This window comes from Anguilla rostrata, chromosome 13, assembly GCF_018555375.3.
Source record: "Anguilla rostrata isolate EN2019 chromosome 13, ASM1855537v3, whole genome shotgun sequence".
NCBI classification, from domain to species: domain Eukaryota; kingdom Metazoa; phylum Chordata; class Actinopteri; order Anguilliformes; family Anguillidae; genus Anguilla; species Anguilla rostrata.
Genome location: NC_057945.1, coordinates 31573089 through 31589717, shown reverse-complemented (window position 1 = coordinate 31589717; position 16629 = coordinate 31573089). Strand labels below are relative to the sequence as shown.

Sequence of the window (16629 nt, the reverse complement as noted above, 5' to 3'; positions counted from 1 at the left end):
CTGAACATTTGACCCTCAGCACCAACATGTGTGAGACACCGCCTGCTATTCAGTCCTGAGGGTGTGTCAGGCATAGGAGCCACTTCCTTGTTTGAGGAGCCCATTGGGTGGAGTTAGTTTGATTTGGCTCACCTGCGGTTCATCAGGCCTTTAAAGACTGACTGTTTGTTTGCTCCTTTGGCTGCGCATGGCATTGCCTGTGTGAACTTTGGCAGGGTCTCCTGGTACCTTTTTTGGTAACTTGTTGAGAGGACAACCATGAAAATGTAAGAATTGAGTAACAAGCACATATTAAATTAAGCTAAAAATTAAATGATGCTCAGTTTTGTTTTGAAAGCTAAGTTTTTATTCTTTTGTACTCAGTAAAAACCCCCCTTTCACAATTGCACCTTTTTTGTTCCAGGTTTTAGTTCTCTGTTGGGAAATGAAGCATAGTAAACAGACATCTTTCTGTGCGCAAGTGAATGCATCCAGTCTGCATGTGAAAATGTGTTTTTACTGTTAGGTGTCTGTTTGTCAGTACAAATTCAACTGATTCAACTAATTAACTAATCATGGTCTTCAATCAAAGCCTTGATAAATAGCATCAGGCCTGATAGTACTGGGCTATAACAGAAGCCTGCACCCACACTGGCCTTTTTTGGAAGTTTCCCTGTACGAGTGACGAAACCGGTGTAAATTTGACTTCTGTTTTGTGTTCCTATTTGTTGATCACGTTCCGTATTTGTCTTATGTCTCAATCTCAATGCCTTGGAGAAGCATTGAGGGAAAGTCCCTCATTTACAATACTGCCTACGCAATATTTTTTTATTTTAACTCGGCAGTATTGTAAAATACAGTATTGCCTGTATGGCTTCTCTGAATATAATAGGATAAAGTAAAGTAATTGAGAATGTCAGTTCAAAACGACAAATTCCAATAACCTGAGCTGCTGTATGTCTTCCACTTGTAAGTCCACAGTGGAAGGTGCAGATGATTTTGTTCTGTTGTGGTAGGAGGATCCCTGTCCGGCTTAAATCCCACCCTATCTACTCACCAGTGCTCCTGTAGGTTACCAGATGCTATCAGTTAGAGACGTTCCTCTTTGCTGACTGGCATTCACTCCCCTGTATTTTACTGTGTGGCTTCCAGGGTGGAAAATAAACACTGGCTCGCAGACGAGGAGGAATCCTGAAGAAGTGTTTGCTCTCCAGTCTCAGTGCTCCGTGTGCAGGTAGCGTAGCAGCGAGGGGGTTGGGGGGGGGGGGGGGTTTCCAAAAATGTCTTCATCTTTCATTAAACCACTTGCCCTGCTTCTCACCCCCGCACAGTCACTGAAGGGCGTAAGTAATTACACGGCCTGCAAATGAGTGCACTTTTAATTAGGACGTCCATTGATTGCCCGCTGAGTAATCATTCACTACCTCGCCCCGGTAACCCTACTGAGTTGCTGAGATTATTCATCTCCCGCAATATTGGAATCCTGCTCTGACTCTTAATGCTGTTTTGTGTGTACAAAGTATATAGATGCTCTGAGCCTCAGGCTATATGTATATACAGTATATATATATATATATATATACACATACATACAGAGTGTATATAAACAGAGTGAAGCCACCTCTGGCCGATTCTAGGCATAGGTGACATATGTGGTTGCCTAGGACCCCATCTGTCTGGAGGCCCATGAAAAGGGGACTAACTCCAGAAACGGAGCTGATGCATTTGCCCCATTCCTCAATGCTACACTAAAGAGCCCAACTCTAAGTGCAATTTTGGCTCATCATCCGTACGTTAAAACTGGGGCGCCCCTTCCACATGAGCTAGGCTTTTGCCACTGCATCTGAGCCCTTTTGCCCATTCCCCCCCCCCCCCCTTACCACCCTGATTCCTGAATCATAATCCACTCCCTCATACCGGCCCCAGCACGGCACAATGCACAGTACCTTATCCTTTCTAAACTTCATTTAAATTTACCACTCTATTTTGTCAGGAAATCATCCCAAATTATTTCATAGATTGTCCATATCATTTTATCATAACCATGGTTAACATTTTAATGCTTAATCTTCAAAAACACAAAAAATTGCATTCGATGTAACATTATTTACAGATTTGCTTCAGTGATTTAATAATACGGTAAACTACCAATACATTACACTATCCTCATTTTCTAAATGTTCAGCATTGGTCTGGATTTAACAAGAGGAAGTTTATGCACAGCCTTGTATAAAATAAAATAAAAATGTAAAACAGTCTAATGCACATGCCTCTACAAATACAGAATAAAAACTCTGACGATTATTGCTGCCTTTCACAAATGGTTATGACAATAAATGAGCACTAGAGGCCGCTATGCAACCAAGCGCAGACCTTCCCTGCACCAAATTGCTGCCGAATTAATTTTTTTATTCATCCTGAAGCTACTCATCCATCTCATTGATTAACCAATGAAAGAGGTCTTAAGCGTTTCATTTTGGCGGGTGATGAAATTAAAATCAGCCTTAATGGTGTTCTTCCAGGAATTTCATATAGAATAATGGTCTGTGCTGAGCTGGAAGGACTGGGGGAGAGTCTCCTCACTGTGAGTGTACATGCCTGTGGCTCCAGCATGCAGTCTGGGTGTGCAGGAATGTGTCATCATTTTGCCTTGTGTGCAATGAGGTATGCCTCATTCAGCCAGCTTTGATAATCTCAATGCTCATGCATGTGCACCTTTCCATCCATCCATCCATGATCTATACCTGCTTATTCCTGATCAGGGTCACTGGAGGTGCTGCTGCCTATCCCAGCATGCATTGGGCAAGAGGCAGGAATACAGCCTGGACAGTGCGCCAGTCCATCGCAGGGCAGACACACCATTCACTAACACACTCATACCTAGGGGAAATTATTACCAACTGCACCATTGTGCCACCCCTATGTGCACCTTTATATATGTGCAAAATATATATACACAAATTAAATAACCTACCTGCCTCCTTATTTTCGCTTTGCAGGACTACTTCCATGAATAAAGAATAAATTAAAACTCTCCTTATAATATCTAGCCTTTATGCCATACGTTCACATGCACACTGATATATGTTCTTAAAGTTCTCCAAACCATAATGGCCAGAGGCTGAAAGCACACACCCGGCCAGCACCCATAGATCCTGTAGGGACCATTATTGTTTGTGAATGACCTAAATAGGTATGAGTGTGTGAGTGAATGGTGTGTGTGCCCTGCGATAGACTGGTGGCCTGTCCAGGATGTAATCCTGCCTCTCGCTCAATGCACGCTGGGATAGGCTCCAGCAACCCCCGCGACCCTGCCCAGGATAAGCAGGTATAGGTAATGAGTGAATGAATGTTCTAAATGGGCAGAGTGTTCAACCAAGGTAAATTTGAACAGACCCTCCCCGATTGCAGGATGGCGAATTGGTGTTGACGTAATCATCCATCGTGTAATAAGGAAGGCCTACTACGCGCTGATAGAGAGGGTGTGACTACGACTGCTTTTGCTGTTGATTGCTTGGCCTTTGACCATAGGCTATCTCAGTTTTTAGAGCGGTCAGCATCGGATGTGTTGCAATGCCTGACGCGTAGCAGGAAAGAGAGGCTAGCTGACCGGCTGTTTCCGCAGAATGTGCCCTCAGCAAATCCTGCCAAGGGAAACGCATTCTAACTGGCCCTGGAAGATACATTGCAGACAGGCAGTGAAAAGACAGCTCTGGGGCCTGAGCCAGAAGCTGACTGTATCAGGCCCACCCTGAGCAGGTATAGGGTTGCGCCAGGGTTAGGATTTCATTGAAAGAACATTGCACCCCCACCACCCATTAAAATCCCCATCCATCCAATTTACCAAAGAAGTTTTTAAAAGAAATATGATTATTATTATTATTATTATTATTATAGAACATCTGGTTCTCTTAATTCAAAGTAGGTATGCTATATAGTCTCAGGGATTCCTTTTTAAAAATGATATTGTTATGGAAGATGGTGAGAAAATCATATTACACACACGGAATGCACTCGCAGTACATCTGTTGTCTTCAAAGCTGAACGAAAGTGGAAAGAGGGATGAAACCAGAATCCAGGGTCTCCATAAGTCATGAAGAAATCAATAAAAGACACAAGCTGTACATGAAAGGATCAATAAACTGAGACCAGGGACAGCCCTCCTTCCCGTCAGTAGTGCTTTACAGCGAGAGGAACTCTGCCAGTATTGCACTGCTTCCTGCACCTTAGCGCCCTGTCAAAAGCGCAATTTCCTTTAAACACGACAGAAAACCTGGAGGAAGGACTCGGGTGCAAATCTGTACTGTCATGCAAACCCTGAACAATTTATGTGACCCAGATCAACAAAAAATGTCACCTGATCTCTCTGAGCGAAGGGTACTGCTGGAGGTGGGTTCCGCTTGCGTAATGCAGTAGAACGGATGACCTCACAGGAGTTAAGGTTTCTGGAAGGTACAGTAATGGCGCTGGATCTTGCTTGCTTGGCCGCAGTCATCTGGGGCACATTTTAGGCAGTGAGATGGAGCGTCGTCTTACGAGCGCTCTTCGCTAAACGCGTCAGTCGCTGTCCGCGGAGGCGTTCAGAGGGGCAGGACTGCATGCCTCGGGTCATCCCTCTGACATCATCACGTGACCTCGGCTGGCGAGGTCAAATTGTTATCGACAACGCCTCCTCAAATTACCTGGCTGTCCTTGCTTAGCATGCAGAAGCAAGCAAACTTGTGTCTGGGGTGACCCTCATACACAGGGCTCTTGGAAACCTTGGGTGCTCTGTCTCGACAGGGACCGTTGCAGCTGTGGAAGTATGGCTATTGTCTCATTTTCTAATTTCTTTTTTAGCTAGTTTTTGGTACCAGGCGTCCACACTTTCTCTGTCTATCAATCAATCCAACAAACATAACCTCTGCAAAAAGAAAGGCCCACCATCTCGATAGCTACTTGGGAACTGGTTGGATTTATATACACAGGCAGCTCAGCTAGGCACAATGCAGGCTTTGGAGCAGCTGTTCATTTTATTAACAAGAAGCATTGCTCTAGGGCAACTGTGTTTTTCGACTGAATTAGGACCAGCACAAACAACCGATTCCAAGGGCAAATTTGGCTCTAGGCTAACATAGTGATGGTGACACGTGGTGTGTGCAGCTTGAAGGTTGTTAAGATTTTTTTTATCATGTCTTGCTTTTAATTGCATGTAATTAAAAAAAAAAAAACACAGATGCACACCCAATTCCTCCTGTTTTCCCTTTGAAGAAACACACACGAGTAGCCGCTAAACCGTTAAAATGGTTTTGTGTTTTGTTTGGAAATGGAGGAACATGTTTCTAAAATGCAAAATTTGGGGTGTGGGGAAATCTACCAAGAGAACATTCCTCATGAATGAATGAATGCTATATCCTCACACCCAGAGGAAAGATGTGCTTACAGCATCACATGCAAACAAGACACAGAATTAATAATACACACCAAGCACAACAAACAAAGCCACTTCTTTGTGAGACAGGATCAAGCCGCGGGTCATAATAATTAAAAGGAGCAGTTGTGTGATAATTCTCTTTGGATGGTGCAACACTCATAGCCCAAAATAGTAATCATGTTGGTTAAATATGTTTATCATTGTGAAACAACATCATTTTATTGTGTAATTAAGTGTAATTAAGTGGTTGTTAAAATAAGGGACATAACTCTAATAAGTTTTTGTTGGCTCATTTCCTGCTAGTCTTAGTTTTGGGTGCAGACTATTTGTCTCTGAGGGAAGATGTTTACATTCTTGGTGTATGTGATGTCGCATATATAAGTAAGGGTGTGTTTTGGTCATGCAGTGTATCTATGGGCAATCCACCGATGTGCTCAGCCAGAAAGTTTTCCAGGCTTTGAAAGACTGCAGGAAATGTTCGATGTGTGAACTGGACGTGAAAATACCTAGAAATATCTTTGTAAAGGTCTTGAATTGTAATGCATCCAAATACCAAAAGATGATGGCTTCCTCCTGCTTTGTCAATTCCAGATTTAGCCATTTTTTGTTGAAAAATGGCTGAATCAGGTTAACAAAACAGGTTAATAATTCCAGGGTTTCAAGGTTGTGTATCCACAACACAGCTTTTGGGGACTGATGCACTCTTTAGTCTTAACAATAAATATGGGCACTGTATAATTAGGCAGTGCATTACCAATGGAAATATTTCTGAATGCAACGGTGTCTGTCTGTCTGTTTGTCTGTCTGTGTGAGCTGTGCAGTTATCCAGTGCAGTTGCAGCCCAGATTAGTTTGTGGACTGAAGTGTGACACCATAGGTGGCAGCTGGCTGTACAAGCCTGGGAAAATGTCCCTCAAATTGATAGGGCACATAATAGACATGATAGTTCTTGGAATTAAATATTCCAAAGGGAGGAGAAAAAATCAGGAAAAATCCTTACTAAAAAATGTCTGTTTTTAACAAACAAAGCACTAGTTTGTTATTCAATTGTTTAAATGTGTATTATTCTGCTTACTGATACCTGTGAGATTGTGTAAATGAATGAAAGGATACTGTATATAATACTGTATAGTACACCTTGGATTTAGTTTAGTTGAGATTTAGCTTCCTGAAGCTTTGCCAAAAGCCCAAACGCAGCATAGAATGTCTTTAGCAATATACAAATATTGGTCTAGTTTACACTGATGAAACAGGATGTAGCCTTCTATTAGTACACGGATGTTGTCAGTACTTTTTGTTTTTCTGGCCTCTCAGCATATGCCGTATTGAACAGCTGTCACATGACATCACCCATCAGATGCTTGGAACATTTTTGTTCCAGAATTCCCACATTGTTACCATGCTGACTCGTCATGTGACGGGGAGCTAAGACCAACTGGCTTGTGCAGTTCCCCTGCCAGGCTTGGTACAGGTTCTTCCACAGAAGGTCACACGGCATTCCCAGAGAACGGGAAATAAAAGTGCAATCATTGCAAAACGTCTGCACGACTACATGGTGACCTGTGGTTAAGGAACCAATTTAATAAATGTTAGTCATGGATCCGGTTGGAAGAAAAACTAGATAGAGTGGCAGTACTTATGACCAGGGTTGAATGAATACACAAGCCATGTACACTGTATACTATGCCGCTGGTAATCTATTTTCCTCAAAGAATAATTGGTTATTCTTTTTAATCAACAAATACGATTTATTAGGAATACTGGAACATCAATGTGGAAATGTTCTCTGGAAACAGGTGTTATTTTGCATGTCCTAAATCGGGACTTCCTAACCCCATTCCTGGAGATCTACCATCTTGTCTGCTTTCATTTCAACCTTAATTTAGCAGACCTGATCTTGCTAATTATGAGCTCAAGATCTCTAGCTGCTGAATGAGGTGGACTGTGTTAGGGTTGGAGGGAAAGCCCACAGGATGGCAGATCTCCAGGTACAGGGTTGGGGAGCCCAGTTCTAAACAAACGCTATCTATGTACGCTATCACCCATTCAGTGTAGTGGGAACTGTTCGTTTTACTGCTAAAAATAATGAAACCACTCGAGAAACCTCCATGAACTGCTTTGCATTTGTAACCATTTTGATCTCCAGCATTTGGCCTGACAACCTGCTCCAGGAACATGCAATGTGGCGACACCCTTGGAATCTCAGTGGCGGTATAACATGTGAGACATTTCTGTGGAAGATTCTGCTCCCAGTACACATTCATTATAATAATGCACTCCAGGCCTGTCTCCACCCAGACTCCTTTGTGCAAAGCTGTACAATCACTGGGGGCCACAGCACAGTGCTGCAGAAAATAGAAGCCAACTTCTGAAATTCCAGTCAATCTGTCCTAATAATTTGATTACAGGTTATTATGTGCTCTCCTCTAACTCATTCAAATTTAAAGAACTAAAGAGAATGTGTAATTTTAAAGTACAGTTCAGGAAAGAAATGCAAGCACAAATTTGGCTAACAGTCACCTGGGATTCAGTATTTCAGTAACCTTTATGCTACAAAATGGAATTTATGCTACACAGGAATTGCAACTGAAGTGAAAATACACAACCCTCATAAAAATTCCAGGAAAACAAAACATTTACAGTACAGTACACTTTTCACCCCACTGTTACAAGACTGTGTAAAAACCTTTTTTCCCCCACTATAATGCCACAGTTTACTTTGGCTTCAAATTTGAACCTTGACCTATTTTCATATTTTAATGTCCAATCCATAATTCATGAAGGTAAGACAATTAGAATTCACCCATTCCCTATAGAGGACATTTTTTTTTTTTTTTTTTTACGAAAGGTGGCATAAAGGATAAAAATGAAACTAAATGGAACTACATAATAAACATAGGCAGCAAAAAAACAAACATTGGGCGATTTTCTTTTACATTTATAGTGAATTGATTCAACACAAGTATAATAAATCCATAGTACCAAAATCGTCCATCCAAAAGAGTACCAAAAATTGAAAAAAAAAAAAATGTTTACAAAACAAACACTATCTACAAATATAAAATATACAGCAATAGCAATGTGTAAGAGTCTTCACATTCAAGGAATATTGACCATTTCTTCCCTGAAGGACATCTTATACTCACTCACCACAATGAGAGAGATTAGATATAAAAACATTTTAATTAATTCACACAATAATGCCAAGGCACAACCACTGTAGCGGGTCACCATGGTTGTCTTACCATTGTTACCATTATGACAATGTAGTGGTCTGTCACTATACACCAGTGTACAAAGTCTGAATTGCAACATTGCCTCCCTGGAAGACTTGTATCATACCCACTGATATAAAAAGGTGGTCAGAGACAACTAACGCAGATAGAGAGATAGTTTAACACAGCCTCGGCACCTCTTGAGTTGAAAAACTTGAAAATCTGGAACCGAGTGATATGCATTCACCTACAGTGCACCACCAACTGGTGCTGATTTGTATGACTCAAACAATGCCACGTTTAACTTAACTTTCTTCACACTGAGATCAAACAAGAGAGAAAAAATGACCGTACATGCATATTAAGGAAACAACAAAAAAAAACCTTTAAACAGCCTCTCACTGTTTGCACTAGTGTAGTCCAAGAGATGGCTGTGCGTGTTTGAGTTTGTCCACTGACCTTAAAGGCACTTTCCGAAACATAAAGGCAGCGATGGACGGACACTCGGCCCCCCGCGTTAGCTCACTGCTAACGGGCTGCAGCGTCCCTAGTTTCGGCGATCTCGCCCTGGACGCTGCGGTCAGCAGTCCTCCTCGCCACCCCACCCGCGCGGGCCCGCGGCGTCTACGCCGGGCGTCTCGTGGACGGACGTGTCGGCGTTCCCACTCTCCGCGCGCCGGCGGCGGCAGCAGCAGACGGCGGCGAGCAGGCGGGACCTCACCGGCTTCGTGCACAGCGCAAACATGATGCAGTTGGCCGCTCCCTGGAAGGTGTTCCCGATCCCCTGAACAAAAAAAACAAACAAACAAACAAAAAAAAAAGGCGGCAAAGAAAAAAAAATGAGGCGCAACAACTGGGTAACCGTAACAACCAAAGAGCCGCCACTGATTACAGGCCATTCAGCCCAACAATGCTCGCCATTTTCCTGACCAAACTGTACCTAGTACTTACAGTCTCAATAGCATGTAACACCGTATCAAGCCTGGTCTTGACAACCCCAAAAGTTTCTGCTTCTACTATGTGACCTGGCTGGCTATTCCACACATTGACTACACCATTTACTCACGTGCAGGGTGACCAGCAGGGGGCTCTGGACAGCAGGGGATTCCATCAGCAAGAGCAAGAAGCGCAGGCTGCTCCATATCCGCAGGGCGATGAAGATGATGGGGATGAGGGTCATCTTCCTGTCGGCCATGGAAGACCGCGACTGGGCCTGGGAACTGGTGGCCAGAATGGGCCGGTACTCTGAGAGAGCAGCATGCTGGGATAGAAATTAAAAACAACTCAAATGCTATATAATTACTTGGATGCCCATTTTTAACGCTTGGTCTCATGCACAGAATGTTTGGCCTCAGGCTCAGAATTAAGATGATTGCTGTTAGCTATTCCATGGTTATTAAGAACTACTGATGACTCTATGGTCTAAGTGCATAATAATACTGTATGTCAGCTCCAAGCATTACAGTTTATGCAAATATTATACGTGGAGGCTTTTACAGGGAAGAAAAAAGGGAACGAAAATGTGATATTTCCCATCTCCTTGTCAATACAAGCCTTTCAATACCCAGATGTGATGGAAGACACTTGAGAAACACAAAGATCAAAGGTTATTGGTATCACTCCAATTGATGTATACCTAACTTTCTCTACAACTTTATTCTCAGATAAGAGAAGACTGCATTCATAACACTATAATATTTATGCTTTCCATTGTACCATAAAGTGGTTCAATCAAACAATCAACAGGCAAATGAAAGCTGCCTTTGACACCATAAACACGTGGCACACAGAATCCCTGTTTGCAGTAGCATTCCTTTTTTTAAAAATTGTTTGTGCCAGCTTAATTCTTTAAAAACAGCATTATCTTTAATGCAGTGGTGTTACTGCATGCTTTACAGCGGCAGATGTGCGAACTTCAGACGTGATTTTGGGAGTTTCGGTGAGCAGCGGGCGAGGGGGGCTCTCACCGCTCGATGGATGTGCTTCTTGATGAGGATGTAGAGCACGGGGAGTGTGAGGTAGGCCGCGAACTCCCAGATCTTCCCCGTCAGCAGCATCCACAGCACGTAATCGGGGGCGTGGATGCTGACCCAGCACCAGCCTACAGACACCTCGGAGGCATCGTACCCGATCTTCTGCAGGCTGACAGCCGCCACCGTGATCCCCAGGGGCAGGCCCCAGCTGTGACACACACACACACACACACACACACACACACACAAGCACGCACACAAGCACGCACACAAGCACGCACACGCAGGCACACACGTAGACACACACACACACACACACAAGCACGCACACAAGCACGCACACACAGGCACACACGTAGACACACACACACACACACACACACAAGCACGCACACGCAGGCACACACATAGACACACACACACACACACACACACAGGATTAAGTCCACAAATCGTCTATACCAGTGGTCTCCAACCCTGGTCCTGGAGAGCTACAGGGTCTGCTGGTTGGAGACCACTGCTCTATACTGACGGTAGCATTCAGCGTTAAGGCAGGGGTGCAAAACCAACAGCAGTTCTGCACCCATTACGCAATGCTGCATGGAAATGGAGTTGGGACAAACCAGTGTGAAATCCACACCAAAGCTTCAAAGGTGGACTGACTCCAAATAGCAACCACGTACCAGATCAGTTTTTTTTTTTCTTCAGCTCATGAGAGTTAAGATCAGGAGTGTGATAGGAAGGGCTGGGGACTCTGCAGCAGGAAAACAGGTTCTCTACTGAGCAACCCTGTGTCTACTCTCCTAACGACAGACTCTGGGGACACAAACTGTACAAATACTGAACCCGTTCCATTCCTCCAAACAGGAATATAGGATCTCTACAGCTGCATGTTCACCTTAAGTATTCATATTTATAAAATGAAATTTTGAGGACAAACTGCAAAAATGCAAGAATTCTATTTTCAAGCTAGCTTTGGGTTTTTGCTAGCCAGATAAGGGTAAAGCTGAAACTACACTTGTACCAGAAACACTGTATGGAAGATGGGGGAAGATTGCTTGCCCACGTAAAAATTTAGCTGCATTACACAAATCCCCGCCCCAGACCTGTCATTACAAAAAGTCTAACTACCTACGACTTCAGCCCCGAGACTTCATCGTTGACTAAAAGAATCAAAGAACAGCTGGTATGACTTATTTTTCTAAAGGGAACTTATTCTCTAAAAAGGAACCCTTGTCCTGGATCTGCTGAGAAGGACCCGCCACACGTGGCTTTCTGTGGGTAGTTTGGCTTTCAGCAGGCAAACCTGTCAGTGTGGAAACATCTGAGGGAAGACAGGACCGGGACGGGAAATGTGGTCTTTTCACACATCCTTGTCACGTTCAGGTCGGTAAATACCCAGAAGCAACCCCTCATACTTGTCCAAACACGGTAGGAAAAAGTCGACAAAGGAAACTTCAGGAAGGAGAAAGAACGAGAGCTTTTATGCACAGACGCAGGCTGCCCTCCCTTCATGGTGCTCAAGGAAGTGAAAAGTGGTTGTGAAAAGAGAAAAAGGCCTCTCGTACATTATGTCAGAAATTGCCATACACACCATGAAGAATAAAGTCCCATTGCGCTTATTGTGCTATATTGCACGCAACTGCATAAAAAGTGGTAACAAACTTTTTTGGACTAATCAAATTAAAGACGGAGGTGAATCAATAGGCTGCTAATTATGTTGCTGAACACGTGTTTAAGTTCTTTCCTAATTATTCCCTTAAACTTATTAACACAAGACAGGTCTGGCGTGTTATTTTCTTTGTCTTTGAATTCTTCATTATCTACCAAATGGTTAGTTTTAGTGGCCAAGTGTCCACACCTTCAGAAATTAGGAGCCTGCCCATTCGCCTCAGTCTTTAATTTGTTTAAAACGTTATTTCACCTCTTGTTAATGTAATTGCTTACAATGTAGCACAATGTGAATATGGGACTGGAGTCAGACACCTGACTCCACTCATCAAGTGTTTCTACGCTTGCAGGGAATTTAGTCTTGTGACAGGTAGGTATTTATTTTAAAGCATAACAAACCAAAGCTTCCAGTTTTTTTTTGTCCTTCCTGCAAATCAAAGATTTTGTGCAACAAAAAAAAGAAGCACATTGTGAAATAGGTACCACTGTCTTCCCACCCAAGTGCTGTTGGGCACTTCTGCAAGGGAGGGGAGGGGGGAAGCAGTCATCGGTTGATGAGTACACACTACCACAGCAAGAGAAGCGAAACTCAGGGCAACCACGTGGCTCAGTGCAGAGTAGCCGCCTCAGCGCTACTCTGCACTAAGAAATGCCACAGGGGCACTTCTCATTTTGTGCATTGCCTACACATTAAACTGACACATTGTTAAAACCATTGACTGATTAGGAATTTCACTGGCTGAAGACAAGACTGAAAGCAAAAATCCCCCCAAAACAAACAGGAACTGAAGATAGCTGCTGTACAGGCCTGGCAGAGCATCACCACGGAAGATACCCAGCCTGTGGTGGACATCAGTGTACTTATAGTACGTCGCTTTGGATAAAAGTGTCTGCAAAATAAATGTAATGTGGTGATGTCTATGGGTCACAGACTTCAGGCAGTCATCAAATGCGATGGATTTGTAACCAAGTTCTAAGTATGATTATGTTAATTAGTCTGATTACTTTTCATTCACTAAAATGAAGGGGGGGGGGGGGGAGGCAACTACGTATAAAAAAAGGTTGTAATTCCTACATTGATTACCCAATACCTAGAACACACAGCAAACAGTAGTAATTCTTGCTTGAGTTATCTTTTGGAAACCCCTTGTTGCACTCAACCAACTGAAAACCAGCATTCTAAAAAAAACATGTACCATAGACTATATAAAGTTATTTTCAGTTTGGATAACATTTGATTGGGAAAAATACTATTTTACATTATTTGTTGAAGTAATCAAACATTTAATTTATTACTGAACACAATTAGGTTCTGTAGTTTTATGCAAAGGAGGAAACAATCCGCATGACGCCAGTCAGAAATGACACGTGACATCAAGCGTATTACATTACATGTGTTACATTACACCGCGTAGGCCTACTGGTGGTCATGCCAGGATTTCGTCTGATTTAAGTGTGCATTTCCGCTGAATTGCTGAGTCCAAACATCCCAATGAAGACGCCTTCTCCATTTCGACACCCGTAATTCTATATGTCCGCAGTCTCCGCATAACACATGGGAGGCATCGCTCCAACGGTTCAGATAGCGTGATTTGACCACATGAATGTGAATGCACGTGAAGAATTTTCACGGTCACTATGTCACTTGATTCATTTGCCGAAGTGTAGGCTATGCTGTTCCTTCTAAGCGTGATTAAATACTGTATGTCAAGAAGGAAAACATTTATGTTAATAGCAACCTAAATGACAATGAGAGTTCTTTGGATTCTGAAATTCCATTAAACTTTTGATATAAGTGGTTTTTTTTTGCTCCTCCTCAAGACTCTTAGAACTACAACTGGGTTGGTCAGGATTTGACGACGTGGTCCAAGTCCAACAACTGTATTGTTTTTAAGCGTTTCTGCAAAGTCCGCTCGACTGTTTGTCACAAAGACACATTGTATGAACAGTAGGCTATCATAGTTAGAAATAGGAACATTTTATTGAATATTGAACAAGTTTACGAGATACTTCCCCGGGCAACTCACTAAAACTGAACTTGCATAACAAAACTTACTGACAAACTACATTTACTTCAGGCGAAAAATCCATACAATACCCGGTATAATACACGCTGTTAGTACTGTACCGGATGTCACACATACATGGGAAGTTTGACTCCTTCCTTACCTGATTATGTGGAACCACAGCACCAGGCTGTCAGCAAGTTGCTGATTGGACCTCACGATGAAAATATACAAGTAAACTGCAATCGCCACAGTCCAGAAAAACGAGCTTGTATTGGCGAAAGTGGATATCGCACCTTGAAGAACGCAGTCCCAAGTGTTCGATTTGAAAATCTTCCCAACTCCATAGGAGTAAGAAATCGCGGACAGCAAGTCGGCGACTGATAAATAAACGAGGAGCTTTCTTGGCTTGGTCCTTAAATCTGTCCAAATGACATAGGTGCATATTATCAGGGTAGATCCCAAAAATGACAGCACACAAGAAATCAAAATAAGAACCTGTTCATAAGCATACACCTCCGTCTCGTTTTCGTCAGCCATTGTATTGAATGTTGGAGATACCCCCACGTATACAAAGTGCCAAACGAAATTTGGCGATATTGATTACATTTGTCCAAGGTGCGTTTGGTTTAATCTATTGCACAATGGTTTTAGGAATCCTGTTGCTTCATCCACTCTTTCCGACTCAGCTCATGCTATTTCAGACCAACCCAATGCTGAACGCTGTTTACGTTCAAGGCAAGAGCAATCACGGGGTGCAATTACTATTAAATATGAACTTCGAGACTAACACAATCATTCTACACCAGTGAGAAGAAAAGTAAAAAAGCTTAGAACACAGAACTAAAAATCATGTTCAGAAAACTAATGGAATTTCACCATCTGATCGCATAAAAACAATAGTCCCGATCCGTATCCTTTCCCTTTCTTACAAAGTTTAACCCGGAACCCAAACTTGCAGCACAATCTGGCTCAGCACTTTTTGGATTTGTTCATTCGAGCATGAAAACACGATCATGTGAACCCCCAGTAGTCGCGTCTTATCCCTTGTTGTTGCTGTGCTCTAGGTCAGCAGGTTGCTAGCAAACTTCTCTCCAAGTCATCTCAGAGTTCCTCTCTGAAATACGGCCAAAGTGAACCATACTGCCCTCCAGCGATCGAGTGACTGTGGAGTGGAGAACTTTGATTTACCACAGATAAAATCAAGTAGTTACGGATTTAAAATAAAAAAATGATTAGTGTGATATTGTATTTGAAATAGGTGAAAGAAATCTTACAGAAAGTAACGTGAATTAATATTCTCACCCCTTGTCTTTTTACATCAGCATGCCTAAACTAAATCACTGCATCTGGGAATATTTAAATTCTATGAATCAAATAGAAATTAAATAAGAGCACAGTACAATACTGGGAACTAACAACCCTGCATCAAACACACGATAATTATGTAACTTAAGTAATAGTAGCCATTAGCCTATTAGAAGACCCGGAATGTAATTAAATTTCATTTGCCCCTGTTTTCTTTTTCTGAGAATTGAGACAGACCGTGAAGAGCCTAGGAAAGAGCCTGTCATTTGGCTGACACTTTCAACAAACACAAAGATCCTTTGTTCATGCTATAATTATGACGAAACGAATCTCATTTAATAGACTCGTGATTTACACTTATATGAAATTAGAGCAGTCAACCACCAGGTGGTGTAATCTGCCAGGTACACATAACAAACAAATGTGCGTTCTCTGGTTGATTGTATCTTAATTTTAATGTATTTTGGAATTTTTAAATCTGCTCTTTTCGCAAATCAATTTTGGTTGCATTTGCTCAGTTTGTAAATGTGTGAATAATGCATGAATTCAACACCTTAGTTCATCTGAGAAGCTCAGCTGAATGTTCATTCCATCCTCTCTGTGAACAATTAGCTTGCATAATAGTTGCGCTCTTCCGCAGAATAAGTTTCTTTGATGCTGGGCAGAATTAAAATTTTAGTAGGTCTTTGGGACTGGTGTCTTCAGAGTACTCTGAACAGTGAGGTATGCTGTACTCTCGCCTTTTCTCATTGTAAACAGGCACCAAGTGAACACACAGAACCATTGTGGAACAATGTTTTAACACTAGGGACCAGAGCAGCTGTCAATTATATTAGACTGGGACTAGTAATAATCCAAAATCATAATGCATATCACAAACATAACCATTCATGCCATCCCAGACCGTTCTGTATCAGTAAGTACTGCTTTATTTTCATTTCAAGTAAATTGTAATGATTGAATAGCAAATGCTATTTTTGAGGGCAATTTTTATTTATTTTTACAACAGATCATGACTATATCTATTACATGGATATTTCCTACTTTCCATCAAGCAGCGATTA

At 42.3% G+C, this 16629-nt stretch overlaps 1 protein-coding gene and 1 long non-coding RNA gene across 3 annotated transcripts; one reads left to right on the top strand and one right to left on the bottom strand.

The window, feature by feature from the left end:
- The first annotated feature begins 132 nt into the window (after nucleotides 1-132).
- LOC135237681 (uncharacterized) lies at nucleotides 133-10462 on the top strand. Its single transcript, XR_010324889.1, has 3 exons — nucleotides 133-266; nucleotides 1132-1213; nucleotides 9680-10462. It is a non-coding gene; the product is annotated as an uncharacterized LOC135237681 (long non-coding RNA).
- Nucleotides 7919-15408, bottom strand: gpr157 (G protein-coupled receptor 157). 2 transcript variants are annotated; one of them, XM_064305028.1, is made up of 5 exons: nucleotides 15137-15408; nucleotides 14421-14679; nucleotides 10575-10788; nucleotides 9674-9868; nucleotides 7919-9391 (listed from the first exon to the last, which is right to left on the bottom strand). In XM_064305028.1, exons 1-5 carry the CDS (start codon nucleotides 15147-15149, stop codon nucleotides 9188-9190), a joined length of 885 nt encoding a protein of 294 aa, XP_064161098.1. In that variant the 5' UTR covers nucleotides 15150-15408; the 3' UTR covers nucleotides 7919-9187. The 2 variants fall into 2 exon arrangements, with proteins under 2 accessions (XP_064161098.1, XP_064161097.1); XM_064305027.1 differs by having other exon boundaries at nucleotides 14421-15407.
- Between the last annotated feature and the right edge of the window lie 1221 nt (nucleotides 15409-16629).